The following is a 26,280-nucleotide window of genomic DNA, read 5'->3' as shown; positions in this document are numbered from 1 at the left end:
TTCCTCCTTCACAGCTCCCTCCCACTGGTGCAGGTCCCGTCCCTATTCTTTTGTCTCTGTTATTTCTTTTTTCTTTTGCCCTACCCAAGTACGTGGGGATTTTCTTGCCTTTTGGGAGGTCTGACGTCTTCTGCCAGCGTTCAGTGGGTGTTCTGTAGGAGCAGTTCCACGTGTAGATGTATTTCTCATGTATCTGGATCTGTATGATTTAGACCTTGAAGTTCATAAGCACCACCTCATGTTGATTTTCCCAGGCCGCGAGCACTCCCCGCAGCGGTCCGCAGCAGGAAACGTGGCTCCCCGGCCCGGGGGCGAACGGGCGGGCGGGCAGGCGCTGCGGTGCTGGGCGCCGGCCGCCGCCGGGCGGAGAGCAGCGCGTCCTGGCTGCTCTCGGGGCCGCGGAATTGGCTGCGCGCTGCGAGACGCGGGCGTCGCTCCCGGGCGGGTCCGGAGCGCAGGTGGGCAGACGCTCCGGGCTCTGTTTTTCTTTCTGACTTACTTCACTCTGTATGACAGAGTCTAGGTCCGTCCACCTCACTACAAATAACTCAATTTCGTTTCTTTTTATGGCTGAGTAATATTCCATTGTATATATGTGCCACATCTTCTTTATCCATTCATCTGTTGATGGACACTTAGGTTGCTTCCATGTCCTAGCTATTGTAAATAGTGCTGCAGTGAACATTGTGGTACATGACTCTTTTTGAATTATGGTTTTCTCAGGGTATATGCCCAGTAGTGGGATTGCTGGGTCATATGGTAGTTCTATTTTTATTTTTTTAAGGAATCTCCATACTGTTCTCCACAGTGGCTGTATCAATTTACATTCCCACCAACAGTGCAAGAGGGGTTCCCTTTTCTCCACATCCTCTCCAACATTTATTGTTTGTAGACATTTTCATGATGGCCATTCTGACCGGTGTGAGGTGATACCTCATTGTAGTTTTGATTTGCATTTCTCTAATGATCAGTGAAGTTGAGCATCCTTTCATGTGTTTGTTGGCAATCTGTATATCTTCTTTGGAGAAATGTCTATTTAGGTCTTCTGCCCATTTTTTGATTGGGTTGTTTGTATTTTTGATATTGAGTTTCATGAGCTGCTTGTAAATTTTGGAGATTAATCCTTGGTCAGTTTCTTCAGTTGCAAATATTTTCTCCCATTCTGCGGATTGTCTTTTCATCTTGTTTATGGTTTCCTTTGCTGTGCAAAAGCTTTTAAGTTTCATTAGGTCCCATTTGTTTATTTTTGTTTTTATTTCCATTTCTCTAAGAGGTGGGTCAAAAAGGATCTTGCTGTGATTTATGCCATAGAGTGTTCTGCCTATGTTTTCCTCTAAGAGTTTTGTAGTGTCTGGCCTTACATTTAGGTCTTTAATCCATTTTGAGTTTATTTTTGTGTATGGTGTTAGGAAGTGTTCTAATTTCATTCTTTCACATGTAGCTGTCCAGTGTTCCCAGCACCACTTATTGAAGAGCCTGCCTTTTCTCCATTGCATATTCTTGCCTCCTTTATCAAACATAACGTGACCATATGTGCGTGGGTTTACCTCTGGACTTTCTATCCTGTTCCATTGATATATATTTCTGTTTTTGTGCCAGTACCATGCTGTCTTGAATACCGTAGGTTTGTAGTAGAGTCTGAAGTCCGGGAGCCTGATTCCTCCAGCTCTGTTTTTCTTTCTCAAGATTGCTTTGGCTATTCAGGGTCTTTTGTGTTTCCATACAAATTGTGAAATTTTTTGTTCTAGTTCTGTGAAAAATGCCATTGGTAGTTGGATAGGGATTGCATTGAATCTGTAGATTGCTTTGGGTAGTATAGTCATTTTCACAATGTTGATTCTTCCAATCCAAGAACATGGTATATCTCTCCATCTGTTTGTATCATCTTTAATTTCTTTCATCAGTGTCTTATAGTTTTCTGCATACAGGTCTTTTGTCTCCTTAGGCAGGCTTATTCCTAGGTATTTTATTCTTTTTGTTACAATGGTAAATGGGAGTGTTTCCTTCATTTCTCTTTCAGATTTTTCATCATTAGTGTATAGGAATGCAAGAGATTTCTCTGCATTAATTTTGTATCCTGCTACTTTACCAGATTCATGGATTAGCTCTAGTAGTTTTCTGGTAGCATCTTTAGGATTCTCTATATATAGTATGATGTCATCTGCAAACAGTGACAGTTTTACTTCTTCTTTTCTGAATTGGATCCCTTTTATTTCTTTCTCTTCTCTGATTGCTGTGGCTAAAACTTCCAAAACTATGTTGAATAAGAATGGTGAGAGTGGGCAACCTTGTCTTGTTCCTGATCTTAGTGGAAATGATTTCAGTTTTTCACCATTGAGAACGATGTTGGCTATGGGTTTGTCATATATGGCCTTTATTATGTTAAGGTAAGTTCCCTCTATGCTTACTTTCTGGAGAGTTTTTATCATAAATGGGTGTTGAATTTTGTCAAAAGCTTTTTCTGCATCTATTGAGATTATCATATGGTTTTTATCCTTCAATTTGTTAATATGGTGTATCACATTGATTGATTTGTGTATCTTGAAGAATCCTTGCATTCCTGGGATAAACCCCACTTGATCATGGTGTATGATCCTTTTAATGTGCTGTTGGATTCTGTTTGCTAGTATTTTGTTGAAGATTATTGCATCTATGTTCATCAGTGATACTGGCCTGTAGTTTTCTTTTTTGTGACATCTTTAGTTTTCGTATCAGGGTGATGGTGGCCTCGTAGAATGAGTTTGGGAGTGTTCCTCCCTCTGCTATATTTTGGAAGAATTTGAGAAGGATAGGTGTTAGCTCTTCTCTAAATGTTTGATAGAATTCACCTGTGAAGCCATCTGGTCCTGGGCATTTGTTTGTTGGAAGATTTTTAATCACAGTTTCAATTTCAGTGCTTGTGTTTGGTCTGTTTATATTTTCTATTTCTTCCTGGTTCAGTCTTGAAGGTTGTGCCTTTCTAAGAATGTGTCCATTTCTTCCAGGTTGTCCATTTTATTGGCATATATTTGCTTGTAGTAATCTCTCATGATCCTTTGTATTTCTGCAGTGTGAGTTGTTACTTCTCCTTTTTCATTTCTAATTCTATTGATTTGAGTCTTCTCCCATTTTTTCTTGATGGGTCTGGCTAATGGTTTATCAATTTTGTTTATCTTCTCAAAGAACCAGCTTTTAGTCTTATTGATCTTTGCTAGCATTTCCTTCATTTCTTTTTCATTTATTTCTGATCTGATCTTTATGATTTCTTTCCTTCTGCTAACTTTGGGGGTTTTTTGTTCTTCTTTCTCTAATTGCTTTAGGTGTAAGTTTAGGTTGTTTGAGATGTTTCTTGTTTCTTGAGGTAGGATTGTATTGCTATAAACTTCCCTGTTAGAACTGCTTTTGCTGCATCCCATAGGTTTTGGGTCGTCGTGTTTTCATTGTCATTTGTTTCTAGGTATTTTTTGATTTCCTCTTTGATTTCTTCAGTGATCTCTTGGTTATTTAGTAGTGTATTGTTTAGCCTCCATGTGTTTGTATTTTTTACAGTTTTTTTCCTGTAATTGATATCTAGTCTTATAGTGTTGTGGTCGGAAAAGATACTTGATACGATTTCAATTTTCTTAAATTTACCAAGGCTTGATTTGTGACCCAAGATATGATCTATCCTGGAGAATGTTCCATGAGCACTTGAGAAGAGAGTGTATTCTGTTGTTTTTGTCCTATAAATATCAATTAAGTCCATTTTGTTTAATGTATCATTTAAAGCTTGTGTTTCCTTACCTATTTTCATTTTGGATGATCTGTCTGTTGGTGAAAGTGGGGTGTTTTTAATGTCCCCTACTATTATTGTGTTACTGTCGATTTCCCCTTCTATGGCTGTTAGCACTTGCGTTATGTATTGAGGTGCTCCTATGTTGGATGCATAAATACTTACAATTGTTATATCTTCTTCTTGGATTGATCCCTTGATCATTATATAGTGTCCGTCTTTGTCTCTTGTAATAATCTTTATTTTAAAGTCTATTTTGTCTGATATGAGAATTGCTACTCCAGCTTTCTTGTGATTTCCATTTGCATGGAATATCTTTTTCCATCCCCTCACTTTCAGTCTGTATGGGTCCCTAGGTCTGAAGTGGGTCTCCTGTAGACAGCATATATACGGGTCTGGTTTTTTTATCCATTCAGCCAGTCTGTGTCTGTTGGTTGGAGCATTTAATCCATTTACATCTAAGGTAATTATCAATATGTATGTTCCTATTACCATTTTCGTAATTGTTTTGGGTTTGTTATTGTAGGTCATTTCCTTCTCTTGTGTTTCCTGCCTAGAGAAGTTCCTTTAGTATTTGTTGTAAATCTGGTTTGGTGGTGCTGAATTCTCTTGGCTTTTGCTTGTCCGCAAAGGTTTTAATTTCTCCCTCGAATCTCAATGAGATCCCTGCTGGGTAGAGTAATCTTGATTGTCGGTGTCTCCCTCTCATCACTTTAAATATGTCCTGCCACTCCCTTCTGGCTTGCAGAGTTTCTGCTGAAAGATCAGCTGTTAACCTTATGGGGATTCCCTTGTATGTTATTTGTTGCTTTTCCCTTGCTGCTTTTAGTATTTTTTCCTTGTATTTAATTTTTGATAGTTTGATAATATGTGTCTTGGCATGTTTCTCCTTGGATTTATCCTGTATTAACTATTTATACTTGATTAACTATTTCCTTTCCCATATTAGGGAAGTTTTCAACTATAATCTCTTCAAATATTTTCTCAGTCCCTTTCTTTTTCTCTTCTTCTTCTGGGACCCCTATAATTCGAATGTTGGGGCGTTTAATGTTGTCCCGGAGGACTGTCCTCAGTTCTTTTCATTCTTTTTTCTTTATTCTGCTCTGCGGTAGTTATTTCCACTGTTTTATCTTCCAGGTTACTTATCCGTCCTTCTGCCTCAGTTATTCTGCTATTGATTCTTTCTAGAGAATTTTTAATTTCAGTTATTGTGTTGTTCATCATTGTTTGTTTGCTCTTTAGTTCTTCTAGGTCCTTGTTAAACATTTCTTATATTTTCTTCATTCTCTTCCCAAGATTTTGGATCATCTTTGCTATCATTACTCTGATTCTTTTTCAGGAAGACTGCCTATTTCCTCTTCATTTGTTTGGTCTGGTGGGTTTTTACCTTGCTTCCTCATCTGCTGTGTGTTTCTCTGTCTTCTCATTTTGCTTAACTTACTGTGTTTGGGGTCTCCTTTTCACAGGCTGCAGGTTCGTAGTTCCTGTTGTTTTTGATGTCTTCCCCCAGTGGGTAAGGTTGGTTCAGTGGGTTGTGTAGGCTTCCTGGTGGAGGGTACTGGGCCTGTGTTCTGATGGATGAGGCTGGATCTTGTCTTTCTGGTGGGCAGGACCACGTCTGGTGCTGTGTTTTGGGTTGTCTGTGAACTTAGTGTTATTTTAGGCAGCCTCTCTGCTAATGTGTGGGGTTGTGTTCCTGTCTTGCTAGTTGTGTGGCATGGGGTGTCCAGCACTGGAGTTTGCTGGTTGTTGAGTGGAGCTGGGTCTTAGCATTGAGATGGAGATCTCTGGGAGAGCTTTCGACAGTTGATATTACGAGGGGCCGGGAGGTCTCTGTGGACCAATGTCCTGAACTCGGCTCTCCCACCACAGAGGCTCAGGCCTGACACCCAGCCGGAGCACCAAGACCCTATTAGCCACATGGCCAGGTACGTGGGGAGTTTCTTGCCTTTTGGGAAGTCTGAGGTCTTCTGCCAGCATTCATAGGTGTTCTGTAGGAGTTGTTCCACATGTAGATGTATTTTTGATATATTTGTTGGGAGGAAGGTGATCTCCACATCTTACTTCTCCGCCATCTTGAAGGTCCTCTCTCCAAACTCCGGAATTCCACACTCCAGAGGCCCTCCTTTCAACGTGCTGCCTCTCCGCTTCTGCCTAAATGACAAATCTTTATTTACTTTGCCACTCTGTTCTGACAGCATGTTACAAGTGGAGTGGGTACTGAGGGGTGTAGCTGGACCCCCATAATCCCAGCATTCCCTTTGGGACTCCACCAACATGGCGGCACCCATGTTGCAGTCCTTTGCCTCAGGCAGGTGGTTTGGTGCCCCAGGTCCTTCAGGAGTCTTGTCCCTGTGGCTGCGTGAGGCCCACTCTCAAGAGGTGCAATTTTATGATCCATATTCTACATTATTTCTTGGAGTGTCAGCAGGTGAGAAGCTGGAAAGACTTGATGTAGTAATAAGAGGATTACAGAGAAATAATGAGGATAGAGAAGTACTGATAGATAAGAAAGCTATGTCATTGCCTGAAGCAAGTCACTTGGCCATTCTTGTCTAAATGCAAAATGAACATTTGCTCTCTTGCCAGGATTGAAGAGCACATGTCTGGTGCAGGAAGAAATAATATTAAAAGTATACAGCATCATGTAGCCTCCCCCTCTGTAGTGGGGAGCTGAACAAGGAATGAGCAGAATCCCCAGGACAGCCTGTGTTTGCCTGTTGGAAAAAAAAGCACAGCAATCAGATCCTTACTGCAGGGAGCTGTCCTTATTTGCAAGTTCTGCAAATGGGATTTTTAGGTTCTGGAGTTTTATTCAGTTTGAGACAAGGTGAAAGATGGAGGGGGAGGGTGGCATCACAGGGGAAGGTAGGAAAATGTCACAGAACTCAAACAAGTCCAAATAAATTGTCTCTCAACCCTCACCTCCACCCACTGATTCTTTTAAGGTAGGGATTGAGCTAAAGACGGCCAAACCTTTTTTTTTTTTTTTTTAAGTAAGCGGTACCTTATTTTTATTTTATTTATTTATTTATTTATTTATTTTTGGCTGTGTTGGGTCTTCGTTTCTGTGTGAGGGCTTTCTCTAGTTGTGGCAAGCGGGGGCCACTCTTCATCGCGGTGCACGGGCCTCTCACTATCGCGGCCTCTCTTGTTGCGGAGCACAGGCTCCAGACGCGCAGGCTCAGTAGTTGTGGCTCACGGGCCTAGTTGCTCCGCGGCATGTGGGATCTTCCCAGACCAGGGCTCGAACCCGTGTCCCCGGCATTGGCAGGCAGATTCTCAACCACTGCACCACCAGGGAAGCCCCCGGCCAAACCTTTTTTAACCAGTCCTACACAGGTGGCCTAGTACCTCACTTCGGAACTTAGGGGTACTTACCAACTACTGCTTTTTTTCAAGACCTTTGGTCTTTAAGTAAAAGTGAGGCTAAAAATGTCCCACTTCAATAACCTTTTCTATGTTTCAGAAGAAGTTTCGGAAATCACATCTGGGCAATTTCAAAGGCTCAGTTCAAACTGTCGGGGTCAGGTATAACCAGTGTGTCAGAGCAGAGAGGCTGAGGACCCTGTGCCCTTAGAGAGGGTGTTCTGGGAAGCTTCAGGGTGAGGACGATGTATTGTCCTTGGAGACACACAGCTCTATTCTGGGGTGAGAATTTGGAACAAGGTTTAATTTCTCCAGATAGGAGAGGTTTTACTGACTTGGCTTGGTGTGTGTAATCCTTTCTAGTCTCTTGAATCTGGTCTGTTCTGATAGAGAATCATTTTGGCCATCGCCCTGATCCAGAAAGCTTATTCCTAGCAAACTATCTTGTGAAGACCACTCTGTTTCTAAGCTTCAGCAGGTCACACACAGACTCAAACCCTTTTTTTGGTTCTTTTTTCAAAGAATCATCAGATTTGACGTCTTTCTTCAAGGAAGCAAAAAGATAGCTCACATTTCTCAAGTCATTCATATACATCATGAACTATAAGTCATCGGCATATGAAATGCAAAGGGATGGATAGACCCACACACAAGTCATCGTACATTCACAGATACACAATGAGGTCAATTAAGTAAATGCCCTGTTATTTTTTTGTCCCCAACCCACCTTCTCCCACAGTGTACTATGCACAAAGCCTTCCAGGATGACCACTTCTAGCTTCAAAGCTAGAAGTGGCCTTACCGACTATCTGCTGAGAAGCTGCCCAAGTGACTACCTTTTTGAGTCTCAGGTTCCTCATCAATAAAATAAGGATTAAGATATTACCCACCTAAACAGTTATTATAAAGATTACCTATATGCTCAATTAATATCAGTCTGTTCATTTGTGTTGAAGAAACTGAGATTCAGCAAGGTTGAAGAACATGTCCAAGTTCTTGGACAGTGATGGGACAAAACCAGAGTCTCCCGTGGGGTCTGGAAGGCAAATGGAGCCAGGCTGTCTTCAGACAGTCGGCAAACCTTTAAGGGTAAACGTGACATGACTCCATTTATGGTTATGAGTTTCCATTCCAGTGAGAAAAGGTGGTCCTCTATCTCCAGATAGAGGAGCACTGAGAGAGGATTCTCCACAGCCAAGATGGTAAATGACTGATGAATATCCAAGAGGAATCCTCTAAGCCACAAAGAGGCACGATTATAAACCACCACCACCACAAGCTTCCGAAGTTAAAGTAAATAAACAGCTGAAGTTAGATAAATAACAAACAAACAGCTGGTCTGGACTAAAAATTGTGCCCGTGTCTAGACCTGTTTTTATTAGTGTTTACGACTCCTCTGTTGAAACCAAGTCTCTGCATTCTACCAGTGCCCCAGCCTCCACGTGACCCCTCCCCGTAAAAAAGATCAACCATTTTTGGCCTTTAAAAATGGAAATTGCGTTTAGTTAAACCTAATATTTGTGAATTAACCTATAACATGTTAGTGTTTTAAAGTGGTGCTTTGCTGTGTTAGGGAATCATTCTTTTTTCTTTTTTAAATTATGAAAGTATGATAACACATTTACAGGGGACTTGAAAAATATAGAACAAAGTTACATACAGTTCCACTACATATTACAATTATTATTTTGTGTATTTACTCTCAGGATTTTGTAAGCATATCTGAAATATTTATAATTGTTAACAATATTCAAGCTTTTAATTATTCCTTAAAACAATGAACTCCTAGCCTGTTTCCTTATCTAGAGTAAGAGGAAACTACACTGAATTATCTCTAAGGTTTCTTTTGTTTTCATCATTTTGTGTCCATATGGCCAGGTTAACTTGAGTACATTTGATCTGATAAAAACACTAATTTCTGCATATTTGTATCTTTAGTCCCTATGATTTATTGTTCATGCAGTATAACCACTTGCGTACAACTCTTAAAGTTCTAGGGAACGTTTCACATGAAAAAGGCTTAATGTGAGCAGCCATGTTTTTGCATGAGGGCCAATTGAAAAAATAAACATGTTTATCAACAAATTCCTTTCACTCAAAATAAATAGTTTTATTAAGTCCTTTCACATAAAATACATATTTTTAAACAGAGATGACTTATGTTACTGAAAAGAATATCAACTTTTTTTTTTTTTTTTTGGTAACTAAAATGTTAGAATCTGAGCTTATTTGAGAAGAAACAACCAGGGCCACATCCTGCTTACTTGTTACTCAGTTTGTGTTACTCTTTCAGAGTCACAAATTGGTCTACACATATCATCTCATGTCAAGCTTTGAAAGAATTACACAGGATCAATACAGACTCACTTTACAGATGGGAAATTGGGATACTCAGAGAAACAAAGTTGACTTGCAGCTTTTATAGAGGCCAGCTTTCTGACAAGAGTCCAGGGAATAAGAGAGAGTGCTGCCTGTGGCCTGTGGGTTATATAATAATGATGATTTCAACCTGGAAAGGAGTGCACAGGAAGGATTTAACCAAGTTTTCCCATAGTTTAGAAGTGTTTCTCAAACACTGAGATTTGAGAGCTAACGAACATAATACAAAGGCCCAGGCTCATTGAAGTAGACTAGAACTTGGACCTCTGCATTTTCTTCAAATTCCTCTAATTCATACTAAAGTGTGTATGTGCTTGTGTGTGTGTGTACATGCATGTCACAGTGACTGTTTGCATATGTACTAAAGCAAATAAAGGTTAAAGTATAGCATGAAGCACTAAGATTAGATGACAGAGCAGAAGAGGAAATGTGGGAGGAAGTTGATACTCACTGACATGGCTTACTTGGGGATGGTATAAAGCAGTGGTTCTCAACCTTTAGTCTGTACTAAAATTGCTGGGAGAGCTGCTTAAAACACAGAATGCTGGGCCCTACCCACGTCCAGAATTTGTAATTCAGTACATCTTGGGTAAGACCCTAGGATATGCATTTCTACCAGGTTCCTGTTGGTGGTCCAGGGGCCACACTTCAGGACCAGCCGTGTAGACAAGCACAGTGGCCCTGAACCCTGGCTGCACACTGGAATCATCTGGGATGAGACTGATGCCCAGCCTCACCCCCAGAGATTCTGATATAATAGAACTTCCGTGGAGTCTGGATAGTGTAGTTTTCAAAGCTCCCCAGGTGTTTTAATGTGCAGTCAGGGTTGAGAACCACTGGTGCCAAGGCTTCCTGGAAAAGCGGGGGAGTCTGGCCTCCAGGAGCCACATTCAGTCCTGAGTTGCCGGATTTAATCAGTTTGTTTGTCTGCATGTCCTTTCCCAGGGGCAGGTGAAAGCAATGCACTAAATGATCTTCCTAATGGCCTTTTCCCCACTCAGTATCGAGGCTCTGACTAGGATGCTTTAAAGACGCATTTCCGTGATGTACAAGTATAAAACAAGCAGACTCAGTTGATTTTTTTCTTAACAATGCTGCCCTCTAGTGTCCTCTTGGTAGAATTATGTTAAAAACCCAGCTCAGCTATCAGTACAGTTATTTCCTGTTATGTTAGATAGCTAAACAACTTGGGGGATTTTTCTCTGACATTAAAAAAAAAAAAATGAAGTGGGAATTCCCTGGCGGTCCAGTGGTTAGGGCTCCGCGCTTCCACTGCAGGGGGCACAGGTTCAATTCCTGGTCGGGGAACTAAGACTCCGCATGCCCGTGTGGGGAAAAAAAAAAAATTTTGAATATGCATTAAATTCAGTTTTACTTTGTGGCAACGTGAATCTCTAACTGTGGCCTCTACATTCTCTGCATTCCTCCCTGCATTCTGTGCTGCAGCCTCCTTCTCCCAGACTCCTTTCTGCATTCCACCAGCCCTTTCCTGCAGAGTCAGTAGCCAAACAAATCACGGAGCAAAGAAATTACCCTCAACTAAAGTACCTGGGGCATAAGGGCATCTTGCATAGGCTCTTCCACGCTCAGAACTGTTCCTTCTCACCTTTTCCTCACTTCCCACCTCTTTTTCACTTGATTGATAGTTTATTGAGAATTGAATTCATCAAACAGGGGCTCCCCTGTCTTCCTATGATGAGTTCTCCAAACCTCCTGAGGTCCCACCATCTTGCCAGAAGTGTCCTTCCCACCCCCAGGAGTGTTGTTCTCCTCCATCTCCCTGTGTCAAGTCTCTCCCCCTCCATACTCCCCAACCCCCTAGCCCACATCCTCAGTAACTCCCCTATCTAGATCACTCCCAGTGGCATACAGGCTTACTCTTACATCTTCCAATTTTAAAATAAAACTCTCATTTGACTCTAAATACCCCTTCAGCTGCTGCCCTCTTTCTGTGCTCCATTCATTTCCTAACTTGAGTCTACCCAGGTTGTCTCTAACGCCTTCCCTTCCCCACGCCCATTCTACCATTGGCTCCAGCCTGGCCTTGGTCCCAACGCACCACAGACACTGACAGCACTCTTTTCATGGTCTGCAGTGACCTCCCTGTCACACAGCCAAATCCTGTGGACACTGTTTTGTGCCCTTCTGACTCGAATGCTCGTGTGTTCCAGTCCTCGGGCACAGCTCCTTCTGCAAGCACTCCCTATTCTTGATTCTGAACTGTCCCCCCATCTGGCTTCCTTCCTGCCCCTCTGGCTGCAGTGACCTCTCCCCGACTCCTGCTCTGGCTCTTAGAACCTCTACTCTTTTCTCTGGGCAGACTTCCCTTTAATAGAGTCATCCACTTCCATGGATTTAAATACAGTTAAAGATTGGTAATTAATAAATAGCTCGCTTCCAGCCCAGGTTGTTCACCGTGTCATTATCCAGTTATCTCTACTCGACATCTCACCTCAGTCTCTCACAGTCATCCCCTTTTTGGCGTGTCCAAGGAGAGACCCTGGCTCTTCCTCCCAAGCCTGTTCCTCGCTCAGTCTCCTGCATCTTGGTGAGTGGCCAGTTATCTGGGAGATCGCCTTGATTCCTCCTCGTCCTCACTTGCCACGTTCAGTCCATCTGCCAGTCTAGGGGATACTACCCCCCAAACAGATTTTGATCCATTCATGCCTCTGTCTTTGCTACCACCTCCCGATTCCAAGCCCACTCAATTCCTGCCTGGAGTACTACAATACCTTCCTAAAGATCTTCTTGCTTCCTCCAGCCCCCCACCCCCACCCCACAGCACGGTCAGATAGTGTTCTGAAATGTTCACTGCATTGTCATTTCCTTACCTAAAAATGTTAGTGACTTCCCATCAAGCCCTGAATAACAGACAAATAACACGGTTTGCCCTCTGCCAACTTCATCTTGTAGCCCTGTCCTCCTTCCTGACTCAGCTTCCATGGCTTCCTGATTGCGGGAACTCACCAAGCTCTGTCCAGCCTCAGGGCCTTTGCACATGCTGCTCCAGTGGTCTAGAATCCTCTTCCACTGTTCTTCACCTGACTGGTCCCTATTTATTTTTTATGCCTAAACATTACTCCTCAGGGAGACCTTCCTTGACCAACTAAAATCGGTCTTCCCTCTTATTCCCTATCTCAGCCCCCTATTGGTTTTCTTCATAACATGTCACATTTTGTAATTACCTACTTGTTTACATCTCCATGTTCCCCACTCAATTCAAAACTCAAGGAGCTTTGTATCTGTTTTACTCACAGATGAACCCAGTGCCTGGCAAATATTAAGCTCTTAATACGTGTGTGTGAAATAAGGGAATGAAGGTACAGGAGGAGTACCACCTCCACTCCACCTTACCTGCTCTTGCCAAGGCCTCAGTAACTGCCGCATGGCCAAGCCACTGACCAGTCCTGTGCTCATCTTACGTGATTACAGAATGGAGACAGGGGAGGCTCTCGGGCTCATTTTATTCTGTTAACCTCCTCAGTGTTTACCAACGTGTTTGATTTGCCACAATATCCCCAACCCCCAGCGTAGCAGACGCCTCATAAATCCTGTTGACTGGATGAACATCTCAGCTCTGGATGAAACAGGATGTGAAAGGAAAGGGAACTAGCACAACGATGGAGCTCTCCAAAGAGAGAATACTTTGGGGCAGAGATTTAAATAATGGCTTTAGACTTCCAGAAATTTTAGCACAGGTACTCATTTCCATCTGTATAATAAAAGGAAAGAAAATGTTTCATATAACTTTTTGTATCTCATTTGCTTTATAAAGGGAGAGCTATCTTCATAGATTTAGTTGCTGAGTAATAAACTGATATTTAGGAGTCTTTCTCCAAGAAAGAAAAATATTTTCCTTATAAGCCAAGTTCTACCTCTGTTGGGACTCTGGTGAGTAAAAGCATTCCCATCTTCCAAACAAAGAAACCAAGGGCAATTTTAAATGGTTTACGTAAGCCAAACAAGCAAGCAAGCTAAGACCCTAACCCTCGCTGTCTCGTTCCAAATCCTGTCCCTGATCAATTAAGACAGTGCTTGCTGGTGAGAAATAAAATAAGAACACATCTACTCAACTCGAGTTTGAGAAAGGATTTGATTCTTCTGAAGGACACGTAACCTACCAGATATTAGTGGGGCAAGAAAAGCCCGTGGCCTGCAACCCCTTGAAAATGTCAAATGACCTAGCATCCTGGGTATTTGGCTGACCTGCTTTGTAGAAGAAATCCAACCATGTCTGTGACTTTTCACTCAATTGAACTTGAGGTTCTCCATGCTCCCTGGTTCTGCATCACATCGGCTGGTGCCAAGAAGATTAGCTCAGCTCCACCCCTCTGGGAAGGGGTTCATTTTCCTGTTTAGGAAATATGATGTCAAGCTGAAAGAGGCTGATGAGCAAGTGGGGCGGGGCCACACGCAGGCCCCGGTAAAATGCATGACATGGGTGTGTTAGAATGAACTTTTGTCCAAAGTGGTCAAGGACAGAGTATGCCAGTGCGGGCTGGGAGCCACTGTGGCTTTGGCTGTTTGTTCAGCATTTAATATGTTTATCTTTCTGCCAAACACATTGTTGTTGAGTCATCTCTATTAAACAGCCACCCTGAGTGAGGCTTAGCTCTGCAGATCCCACACACAGAGGCAGGCCTTCTATCCCCAATGACCCTCCATTCTACAAAGTCAAAACAAATGCTCTCTCTCACTTCTCACTTTAGTGAGCCCTTAAGGTCCCCACGTTCTGAAAGAGGTGAATCATGTGTTCTTTTATCCAGCCAGGAACCCTGAAGCGATAAAAGTAAAGGAAGAACTTAAAGTGGTCACTCTGTTTTTAATATCATTTCATGTTGTTGCTGCAATCTGAAAGTGGAACGTCAGTTTACCCAAAAGTACCAACCACCTCCAAACTATCAATATTTTATGTTAGACTATTATGTTATCACCAGTGTCAAAGTAATTATATTAATCCAACAAATAATTGCTTTAAATATCTAAGCTTTGGGCAGGAAAAGAAAAAAAAAGACTATATAACTTTGAAAAGTATATGTAGTGCTAACTATTTGGCTTTCCATAGAAATCGTTCGAGCCATGACACATGTGATAAACCAAGGAATGGCAATGTACTGGGGAACCTCCCGCTGGAGTGCCATGGAGATCATGGTAATTTCATTTCTATTTTTAAATGGCCATTGAGTACCTATTATTGTTTGTTAGATATCGTGTGTAAGTTGTAAGATCTTTTACAAACTTTCTTCACAATCACAATGGCACTAGAATTCTATGATCAATTCCATCAGTGATAGAGATGGATATGGGGGCTGGATCCCTTCAGCTCAGAATACAACAGGGAGGGTGCAGGTATCTAACAGGAATTGTGCTTTAGCATGTTCTCTGGTAGTAAGAGAGTAAATTTCTCAGCTAACGAGACATATGAACACAATATTCCAGGTTTTTTTTAATGTATTAAATAATGGTACTGTTCATAACATGCTAATTACAGATCATTTTTATATTATATATTAAGTTTTATTTCTTTAGGAACCTAGAAATAGTCAAACTACATTTTCTTTGTAATAGTCCATAATTCATACTTTGACTAATTTTCCCTGGACCTTACTCATTCCAGAACCTCTCAAAGAATAATAAGGATTTCCTGCATTGGTATTTCATAGTGAAATTGATGGTCATAACTTTGCTTACTATTTGGCAATCTACATTTTTCTTGGTTTGTATTGATTTCACCAAAATGAAATTTTTTCATGCATACAGCCTTATTTCTCATCAGCTATAAATTCAGTTGCACTTTTATTTCTCCTTAGGAAGCCTACTCTGTAGCAAGACAATTCAACATGATCCCACCAGTCTGTGAACAAGCTGAGTACCATCTTTTCCAGAGAGAGAAAGTGGAGGTTCAGTTACCAGAGCTCTACCATAAAATAGGTAATCTTCACAATCAAATTTACTGATTATTTTTAACAACAGGATGATCAGTGATCCAGAAAAAAAAATGTTACTGAAATGCTTTCCTAAGTGTTCCTAAGTAACCTAGGGGTTGTCAGCACTATGCATTCCAGAGACTGGAAGAATCAAAAGTGCCTGTATGTAACCTCCAGAGTATCACTCATGAAAGCCAAGCAGAGCTGTAAATTGTGACTGGTGTACAAGCTGTACTCAGTAGGTGTTCAAAAAATGCATATAGAATGAAGGGAAGAAACAATGAATAAATGTATTTTTCATAGGGTAGTTGCTCTAGCCAAGAATGCATCTCTGAGTGGATTATGACTGCCTTTCCCAAAAATTATGGATTTATACATCTGTATCTCCTACTTTGCCTAGAGCTGAGTCAGAATGGGAATTCAAGAACGGCTGACAAGCCAGGGACACATATTTTTGTAGGTAGACATAATGACAAAGAGAGGGAAAAAATATATACACAACATGTACACGAGAATTTTGGACATCAGAAAAACTTAAGTAAGCCACATTTTCAGACGTACTTATTAAAACAGCTTCCAGAGATAATTTTCTTCATAAGAAATGGGGTTTTACACGAGTGGGAAAATGCTGGGTAAGAAAAAAAGGATAAAAGAGTTCAACAACAGCAATAACAATGGTGGTTATTGCTATCACTGCGTGTTTACTGTGCAGGGGGCATTGTGCTCCTGCTTTGCACCAGGCACTATTAAGGCACTGAGTGAACAAGCGAAGAGCTGGATTTCTGTGCAAGCAAAAGTGTTTATCTCTGAGTGTAAAAAGAAACAAATTTTGGTCATCCAAAAACTATGGATAAGCCACATTTTCAGGCTTGATTATATGGCCTGTTCCCCATAACCAACAGTGCACGTTTGATAGTTTTATAAAAATGAAGCACAATTTGTAGATGCCTAAACTGTAATGGAAAGACTTACGCTGATATTAGCTCATGTATCTGGCCAGTTTTCCCGACAACTAACCAAGTCCTTTCTAAACACCCCGACACTTTTGATCCCAGTTTGCAGAAGTAACTTTTTAAGGTTTTTTCTTCTGTAGGCGTCGGAGCGATGACATGGTCTCCACTGGCCTGTGGCATCATCTCAGGAAAATATGGAAACGGGGTGCCTGAAAGCTCCAGGGCTTCACTGAAGGTATTTTCCTCCACCTCTAGGAGGGAGTCTGGGGATAGGAGCAAGGGAAAAAAGGAGATTGAACAGAACAGCTCTGCAGCAGCCTGTGGCTCCCTGGCTCAGGCCAAGTGTGGCCTTGGGCTGGCCCTGGCCGGCTCCCCAAGCCCTCTGGAGGTCTCTACTTCTGGTCAGGCATCAGTGCAGGAAGTTCTCCTCCTCTGGGGACCGGGGGAGATGCCCAATGACCTGGTTGGATTTGTAGACTCGAATTCCTACACTTATTCTTACATTCAAGAAGGCATTTCATTCCTCCTTCGAAACTTAGGAAACGTAAAATCCCTTTTCTACATAAGAGGATCTAATTTTACTTTTCTTGACAAAACAAAATTTAAGCCATAGAGGTTTAATCCACATGTGGCAAACAGGTTGTAGTTGAATAGGTTTGAGGTCGGTTGACGTTTTTTAATATGTGAGGATGGGGAGTAAGGAGGGAGGGTTTGGGAAGCAGATACAGAGCAAAGCCTCTGTCACGGGGGCTCAGGGCTGGCATTTGCAGAGATCAACTCCGGCTGTTCAGTCTTGCAGCTTAATTTCTTCTCTGAAGCATAAAGATATTTAAGATCATTGACATAAAGTTACCTCCATTCAGAAGATCTTGATGATTAATTTACTGGAGAGTACTCCAAAATCTCTCCTTGTTAATAACAACATGTCCGTTTTTAAAAACTTGAGAGAATGTGTAATAACATTAGAATCACAAATTACTCTGTAATGCCTAGGGAGAGAACATAGGCATTTTCAAAATTCACACATGCCAAAGGCCCCAAAGAGGAAGCAGAAGTCTGACACAGCCTCTTGTCTCCATCAGCACAAAGTCAGCACAAGGACAACTCAAGTTAAGCCCAAACCAGCAACCCTTTAATCAGTGTGGCTGGAACCACCATGTGCTTCCCTAATCAGGACCTTCTCCAGACTCTAGGTCTATCACTTTTCTTTCTGCTGTACCAGTTGACCTATTAGCTTGTTTGTTCTCTAAGATAATACAACATAAATATTTCCTAAAACATGGTGACATGGTCCTGCTTCTAGTTTTGCATTATTACACTAATTATCCTAGAATATTATATATGGTCTTGTTTCTGAAAAATAAGTCAGCAAAGAAAAACGAAAAGCATCTTAGGAAAGAAGGGATAAAAGGTGGATGGCAAGAAAAGAGTGAAGAAAGAAAAGCATTGAAAATTGTGATTTTGCTGAACACCTACTATGTGCCAAGCACCGGGCTAAGTGTTTTTATTCATCTCCTTTTTTCCTCGCAAAGATAAATGGATACAGATGGCTTTTAGCCAGTTGTAGCCAAGCATGTTGTCTTACATTCTTTCAGAGACTTTCTGAAAAACTCAAAGTGCTTCCATATATACCAGGTATTTGTTCCAGACTATCCTTATAAGAGGGTAAACCTTTTCCAGATGCAGAAACTGAGCACAAAGAGATTAGATAACAATCCAAGAGCATAAACTCATAATAGAAAAAGTTAATAGTAGAACCCAGGTCTCCTGGCTCTCAGTGCATATCCCTAAAGGCATTTTTGTTTCCCTTCAAACTCAGGTTTTTAAAGGAGGAAGAAGTAGGTACTACACTGTATTTGGAGTATATGACTGGCTGATCTCCATCACTGTTTGAGAAAAGCTTACAAACAGCTGAAAAGCTTTTAAAAATGCACTAACGAAAGGAGGAAAAAAAAAAGGAGATGCAAAATATTTGAAGGTGACTAAGCCCAAAAGCAACCCCAAAAATATTTCTGTTGTTGACTTTTCAGCATCTATTGAAACATCCTTAGCAATAAATAAGGACTCTCAACAGGTGAAAGGCAGCCAGTCACAAAGCACGCTTCTTTAGAGCTCCGCAGACCCTCAAGGCTTCTTAATTCATCAGTCCAAGTGCTTTCTGGACTAATATATGTACACTTAGAAAAGCCACTTGAGTAGGGTAACTAAAGCAAAAAATACTACTACTATTAATTATATACATATATATATATATATATTTCAACCTTAAGATTGAATGAGAATTCTAATAGTAAAAACATTTTTTAAAAAATAAAGACCTAGGCAAATAGATAAATAAGATGGCAACTTTCACCTTCCCCCAAAATAGAATAAATGGTTGGTATTTCACACTGGCTGTTTTAAGTTACACCAATAAAATAAGGATGCTAATACTTTGTTTCTGCTATAAATATTGAACTAGATTTGAAGGATAAACTAACTGAGTGTGAAAAAATACCTATCTTTTAGAAAGTAGTACTGCCCAGGGGGTTTTCTGGGAGGCTGCATCTGGCCCACCACTGTTACAAAGACTTCTAAATCAGTGTCATCAGCACTGACTCACCGCTGAGCTGAACACCACTACTTCTTCGTGTCTATCAGACATCTCCACGTGGCTGTCCCATGGGCATCTGTCATGCCTAATGGAATCTGTCCTCACTCCCCAGAATCTACTCTTCCTTCTCATTTAACAATGCCTCCACCCATCCATCTGGTCATCCCAGTCAGAAGCCAAGGCATTATCTTAGGCTGCCTCTTCTCCTCCCTCAGTCTTATGCAGCAGGGCACCACCTCCTCCGGTCCACATCCTGACTCTCTGTGGCCCATTCCTTGTACCACCCTTGTTCAGATCTTCATCATTGCTTACTTGGTTTGCTGCGTTAACCTCCCATCTGGACTCTCTGATTCCCTCCTCCCTTTTTCAGCTACCCACCAATTTTCTATTATCTATCTCAATTATGTAACCAATTATCTTTCTAAAAGATTAATCTGACTATATCATAACCCTGCTTAAAATCCTTTAATGACTTCCCAATCACTGATTATAGGACAAAGCCTAAAACCCACAGAAAAAGCATTCAAGGAAATACTCTTGAACCCGTTTTTCGTTCTTGTCTCTCCCCAAATCATATTACTTCATTTTTCACCCAAATGCACTGTACTCTTTTTTGCCTCCCAAAAATGCCCTTCTTTACATCCTGCTGTGGAAGCTCTCCTCATCTCTAAAGACAAATCTTGGTTGTCTTCACTCTGTGAAACCTGTCCTCACTTTATAAAACTCAGTTTTTGGTACTTTCTTCTATCATTCCATAAACACTTCTTACAGTCTTAGAATCCTCTGGCTGCAAGCAGTAGAATGCAATTCGACCTAATTTAATCAAAGAAGGGAACGCATAGACAGACACTCCCTGGGAAGGATGGAGTGGGATGGCCTCAGGGGTGACTCCATCCATAGATTTGCACATTGTCAGGACTCTCCATCTCCTCTATTTCTCCCTGCATGTGAGTGTCATTTTCTTCTACTACAAGTGGGTGTTCTCCACGAGGCCAGGAGCAGGAATGCTGGTGACTGCAGGCTTACATCCTTAAAGTCATGTAACCTGAGAGAAAAGAGACTTTTTCCTTATCAGCTTCAGTCCAGAGAAGACTGGCCAAGCTTGGGTCATGTGCCAACCTGTTAAACCAATGACAGTGGCCCAAAGGATAAGGTGCTGTGACCAGCTCACGTCATGCACCTATGGTGACCTATTTCCCATAAAGAGGCAGTACCAACAAGGCTTCTGAGGAAATCATTGAGGGGGCAATCCAACTAAAAACAACACTTCTCAAGTTACCAGACAATGATTTGTGAGTACCTATAGGACAGAAACTGAAACTCACGTTAACTCATCACAGAGCCTGGCACATGCTAGGTACTCAATAAATGGCTCTTGAATGAGTGCAGTGAGCCATAACTGAGGATCAACAAAGTCTGATCAAGAGACCAGGTGAGCAGCGTTTAAATAGAAATTTAAATAGAAATGAAAAGTGCAATAAAATTTATGGACAGCTCTTCCCTACTGTTGGGAAAATACCTTATAGAAAAATCATAAAAATATGTACCCTTCTGTCAAAGGTAAACAGGAAACATGCAAACTTACGTAGATCAAAGTGGGTGGAGAGGGGCAGTCTAAGTACTCCAGGTGTTCACATTAAGAAACTAAGGATATTGCACATTATGGTACAATTTCAGAAGGAAATTTTTTAGCTCCAGCATTTTACCTAGAGATTTTCACCTCAGTAGTGAAGACTTTGCTGCTCTTTTGAGCCAAAGACTTCGATGTTTAGATAGAAATAGTCAATGATCTTGATTGCTAAATTATTCTAGACAAGGCCCAGTAATGAAATGTGACTGATTCTGTCCATGGCTTTATAGTTGCTGCCTGAGTTCTATCTAGCATTAACTAACAGGCAACTGGGGGATTTGGGGCTGATCTCACAGACTATTCCCACCCTGTTATGGCTACCTGTAATATGGGTGTCACACAGATAATGGTCACAGCAATAGGAGATGGCAAAGAAACAGGCTTTAGGAAAATTTAAAGAATTTTGTGACATGTATAAAAGTAATAGCCCACTAATCTGTGGAGAAAAGCTCATTCAGTTGTTCCTTTGGCAAATATTTACTGAGTGTCTACTCAGTGCCGGGCCCTGTGCTGAGGGCTGAGGATACAGGGACAGTCTCAATGTAACTCAGGGACTTATTGGAGACAGACATGAGTAGGGGTGAATTATGAAACCATGTGGAATCCACAAGCACTGTGGAAGCACGCAGGGCTGCCAGCTGAGTTGTACTTCAAGGAGGAAGTGTCTGTGCTCAATCTGAAAAACTGAAGAGATCTATCTTTACCCTGTGGAGCCCTGGTTTCTCAGATCCCTTCCTCACCACCATATTGGCTGAGCCCCTCCTCTGGGCCAACCACTGTGTCAAGACTGGAGATGTTGAGATGAACGAGAAGCCATCCCTGCCTTCCACTTACTTAGAAAGAACAATCAACATGTAATCAAACCACTGCAGGAATATGATTAAGCAAGTGGAATGGAAGATGAAATTTCATCTTCTGATTCATGGATTACTGCCCACAGTCAACAAGTTGGGTTTATTATTGCATACAACCACACCCACCACCAACCTTCTTACCAAAAACACTGGTTCACTTCCATATTTAATTAATATTTTAGTTAAGCCTCATCTCCTCCCTATGCTAACATTTTCCCACTTGTAAAGCAGTTAGTTATGTATTTCCGAAACACATTTGTTTCCTTTGGTTTGAGGAAAGCAGTAGAAATACTATGCATCTACTTTTTAAAAACCCTAACCTGCTTATGTTTTCCAGTGATTAGAGTGAGATTTATGTTGAGGGTGGGAAGAAAGGTACTCAATAAATGAATGTTTAGTATTTGTTACTTTTAGAAATCTTCCTGAAGATTGATGAATCAATCAGTCTTTATGTGTGTGGTATATGTTGAAACCTCAGGAACTCTCCTAGTTCTAATAAAAAGCAATTGTTCAAGAAGCATTTGGCTATTGGTTTTCAACCGTGTTTTTTTTTTTTTTTTTCATTTGAATAACATTCAGAGATACTCATCCTCTGAAAAACGTTATGAAACTAAAGTGAGGATCGGTGATGTTTTCCCCTTGAGGACAGCAGAAGTAAGTTCAGGGGCTCTCTGATGTGGCCAGCATGCTGCCAGGGAAGGCTGCTGGGCCCCCATCACAGTGCTCATTGCGCCTGACTGTCCACCTCATCACCTCTGGCGCCAGCCGTCATCTCTGGAGAGATGCTCAAGGCCACACTTCCTCCTGGAAGAAGCTAAGGTCTCCGGAGCCGAGACTGGGAAAACTCTTGGCCATGTCTCTAAGCAAACTTCATGTGAGGAGCCAGGCCATAAGCCTCTGAGATCTAGGAGGAGAACAGAACTGGGGCTGCTTGTTCTTTTTTCTTTTCATATCTGCAAAATCATTCCAAAAATCATAATAAAACATAATGAGGTTTTTTTCTTTGGAAATACTGTCTTAGAATGATGAAAAAAATACTTAAAAAAAACAAAAGCCAGCAGCCCATTGAAATCATATGGGTGGAGATTTTGTGATGATTGCCTGGCTTTCCACTGCCTTTGGGAAGGTAAAGGTCTGTGGTGGTAATTATGTCACAAACGCATGCAATGGAGAAAGTCCACGTTGCCACACAGGGAGATGGTTTTTATTATTGTCACTACAACAGACTAACCGATTCTTACAAATATTCTTTTCCTTTGGGTGTTGCTGCATAGTGCTAGCTTTGTACGTAAGAGTCTATTGTTCCTCGTTTCATAGTAAGAGCAGAACCTTCTGAAAAATAGGGCATTGAGAAATTCTAAAATATTCTTTTCCTTATATTTAGGAAATCAGGCTCACTTCATAGTCTACATCAGGGTCAGTCTCTTCTCATAGGTTTTAAAGATTAGTTTCTCATTTACCTTTTTAAGTTCCCTTGCCTTTTTAAGTTTCAAACGTTATACAAAAGGTAATACACGTTTGGGAAAGTGTTTATCCACTTTAAAACTTGAAAATGGGACTTCTCTGGTGGTCCAGTGGTTAAGACTCTGCGTCTCCACTAAAGGGGGCACGGGTTCCATCCCTGGTCGGGGAAGTTCCAAATGCCTCGCGATGTGACTTTAAAATGTACTCGGTATCTATCAATTACACCATTCACATCTGCTTCTAGGAAGGAGCAGAGAAAGCTAACAATAAAACACTATTATAAGAATACTGAAGAGACTAGGAGTAAATTGAAGGCAAGAGGGAGAAAGATAGTTACAGCAGGAAATGTAAGATAATGACTTCCTTTGAGAATAAAGCTTGGCACCCAACTTTCTTGACAAAAAGGAAACATAATAGACCCTGGTGAAATGTAAATGCCTTTTTCCCCCTACATTCTAAGGGCTACTGCAATAAGAAACATCATGTCCAGATGGGATCTAATTGATTATATGTTAGGATTTTAACAACTTTTGTGCATGTCGATGGATCTGAATGGTGAGTTTTAGTCAAAATCAATCTGTCTTGAACTAGTAAACAAGGAAGGAGACCGTGGGGAACATTTCCTTGCATGAAGACATAGGCATCCTTGTCACCATTCAAACAGAAAGGTCAGAGCCAAGAAGATTCAGGAATTCACCACGAGGCTCTTATATTTTATTGAATTAACAATCTTTGCATCAAACCCTTACCAGACATTAATATTTAAATGTTCTTCTTATCTCTAGTGCTACCAGTGGTTGAAGGAAAGGATTGTGAGTGAAGAAGGGAGAAAACAGCAAAACAAGCTGAAAGACCTTTCCCCGATTGCGGAGCGTCTGGGATGCACGCTACCTCAGCTAGCCGTGGGTGAGAAAGTCACTTGGGAGGGGAAGCCCTGCTGGATCACGGAAAATGAAATCATTCTCTATTGTTGATCCACATCTCTTGCATGATAACATACCTATTGCAGGAGCAGATGATCTCTGAAGCATAGACTCTTGGTTAATACTATCTAAAACGATAGATAGTATTAGATAGGTTTTTCAGAGTTCCCTAGAGTAGTTCCACATGCTGAAACACTTTTCTTCCTTCTCCTTTCCCTTATAACACAGTTTAAACAAGAACACGTCAGTGAAAACGCACATATCCTCACAGCGTCAAGGGTGAGCACCCCTGAGCTGTGTAGTGACATCCATTGCTTCTGGCTCAATTTTCCATCCCCGTCGAAGGTAAGGCGGGGTTGGTGAGAGGCTGAGGAGCAGGGCTGCGACTGTGGCCAAGGCTACTGCCACACAGAAGGCCTATCCCATGGGAGCAGCGTCACCGCGAAACTTCCAGAGCCACGAAAATGGCTCTTCCGACATTGTGGAGTCAATGAAAGGTCACGGTCATGGGTAACAATTGAAAGCCACGTTGCACCAGAACCGTCCTGTAGAAATATAATGTGCACCATGCGTTTAATTTTTAAATTTCCAGTGGCCATATTAAAATAGTAAAATGGAAATAGGTGAATTTAATTTTTAAATGGATTTTATTTAACCCAATATAGCCAACATATTATCATTTTTAACATGGAATAAATATAAAAAGTTACTGAGATATGTCACACTCTATTTTTCATACTAAGTCTTCAAAATCCAGAGTGTATTTTACACCTACAGCACATGTCAATTCAGGCTAAACACATCTCCCGGGTTCAATAGCCACAAGTGGCTAGAGACTAGGGATTAGACAGAAAAGCATTTAAACTTTCAGTTCCCTTGCTGGAGAGTATCTGCCAGGCTCTGTGATAAGCTCTTTAACGCTCATCTTCTTGTCTCCTGAATCGTGGGTCCCACGAGGTGTATACTAATCCTAGCCCTATCTTACAGATGTTAATGGAGTTTTGCTACTATTATCTCCACTTTACAAATGAAGAAGAGGCTGAAGAGAAAAGAATTCATGTGGTAGCTATGAGAAAAGAATAAAATGGGTATAGAGTCTAGAAAAAACTCCTAAGGATTAAGAAATAGCAGCAATTGGGACAAATCAGATACAGTGAGCCAATGAGATAAAAAGCTCAAGATAAGTTCTATGCAAATAAAATAAAAGAATATTTGTTAGATGCTTCTGAGGCTGGAAGGCAGGAAAATGGTAGCTGCAGTTAATAGTCACAGAAAAATGGAAATGGGAGACGATTTTAGGAGGGAAATACCAGTTACCTAAGTATATGTGTAACTTGCTGTAATCCTTTCTTCCAAAAAACAAAAAAACAAAGATTATATTTAATGTGATTAGTTAGCATTGCTACGGCTTTAATGAGCCCAGTAAAAGGTATTAGCTATCGACCATCAGCAAGTTATTTAACCTGATTATCAATTTTCTCATCTGTAAAATGGGTATAGGAGTATATATCTTACAAACTTGTTGAGCAAGAGGAAATTATGTATGTAAAGAAAAGAGTAGGTGCTCAGTAACTGGTGAAGATGAGGATGAAGGTGATGATGTTTTGCAAAGAACCAGACACACCCTCTGCTGAAACTCTGTCCACTCCTAGCCACCATACATGGTCAGAGGCACAAGCACAAAGAGAGACACCTATTCTTAAACCATAGCCATAAATACGATCTTCAGGTGGTAACATGAAAGCAAGTATTGAATCTAGCTCTGAAAGAGATAGAAGAACACTGTCTTTCTAAAGAGAAAATCTTTACAACATTTAGACTTTCACTGGATGTCAGATGTACATGACTCTTTACAGAGTCTGAGTTTAAATTAAAACATGCTTTGTTTCTCCTTTTCCTCCCTCTGTGCCCCCAGGTGTCTTTCTCGCCTGTCATTTTTTTCTTTTCTTTGTAAACAGATAGTTTTGTTTTTAACCACAGAACTCTCAAACCAAGAGGGAAATTATTTCCAGGCATATTACCTTTGATCTGCTAGAAGCGTGTCGGGGGAGGGGAGATCCTCTGGCAGGAAACAAACTACTTGAACCCAACTGTGGGCTGGTGCCCGTGTCTCACGCCTGCACAGGAGCCAGCATTCACACCTTGTTCATAGACACTCTGGATGCGCCTGTGGGGGACACTTGAGTAGATGCTAATTATCTGGAATCATCTACGTTACCTCTGGCATTGGCCAGCTCTGCCCAGTGGGTTCTCCTACATGGCCCAGCAGCCCATGGGGGAATCATCTGTTGCTGGCATCAGGTAGTTTATGGGCAATAATTTTCTCAGTGCCCTGCTTTGCCCTCAGAACTTCCACTAGTGCCAAAAAAGAGTTCTAAGTGCAAAGTAGGAAATCAGGCAGCCAAAAAAAGAAAACAGAAAGAAAGAAAAAGCCCAG

General features: G+C 41.3%; 1 protein-coding gene across 3 annotated transcripts in view; it reads left to right on the top strand.

Annotated features, from left to right (window-relative positions):
• KCNAB1 (potassium voltage-gated channel subfamily A regulatory beta subunit 1) overlaps nt 1-26,280 on the top strand; it is a 438,166-nt gene that overhangs the window by 403,536 nt on the left and 8,350 nt on the right. For all 3 annotated transcript variants that reach the window (XM_061194543.1, XM_061194541.1, XM_061194542.1), the window contains 4 exons: nt 14,565-14,650; nt 15,310-15,430; nt 16,520-16,614; nt 23,706-23,826. In XM_061194543.1, coding sequence (XP_061050526.1) covers nt 14,565-14,650; nt 15,310-15,430; nt 16,520-16,614; nt 23,706-23,826 — 423 coding nt within the window. The remainder of the gene's footprint in view (nt 1-14,564; nt 14,651-15,309; nt 15,431-16,519; nt 16,615-23,705; nt 23,827-26,280) is intronic.

Source organism: Eubalaena glacialis, chromosome 6 (assembly GCF_028564815.1).
Source record: "Eubalaena glacialis isolate mEubGla1 chromosome 6, mEubGla1.1.hap2.+ XY, whole genome shotgun sequence".
NCBI lineage: Eukaryota > Metazoa > Chordata > Mammalia > Artiodactyla > Balaenidae > Eubalaena > Eubalaena glacialis.
The sequence above is the reverse complement of the archived record's forward strand: the minus strand, read 5'-3'. Positions and strand labels throughout refer to the sequence as shown.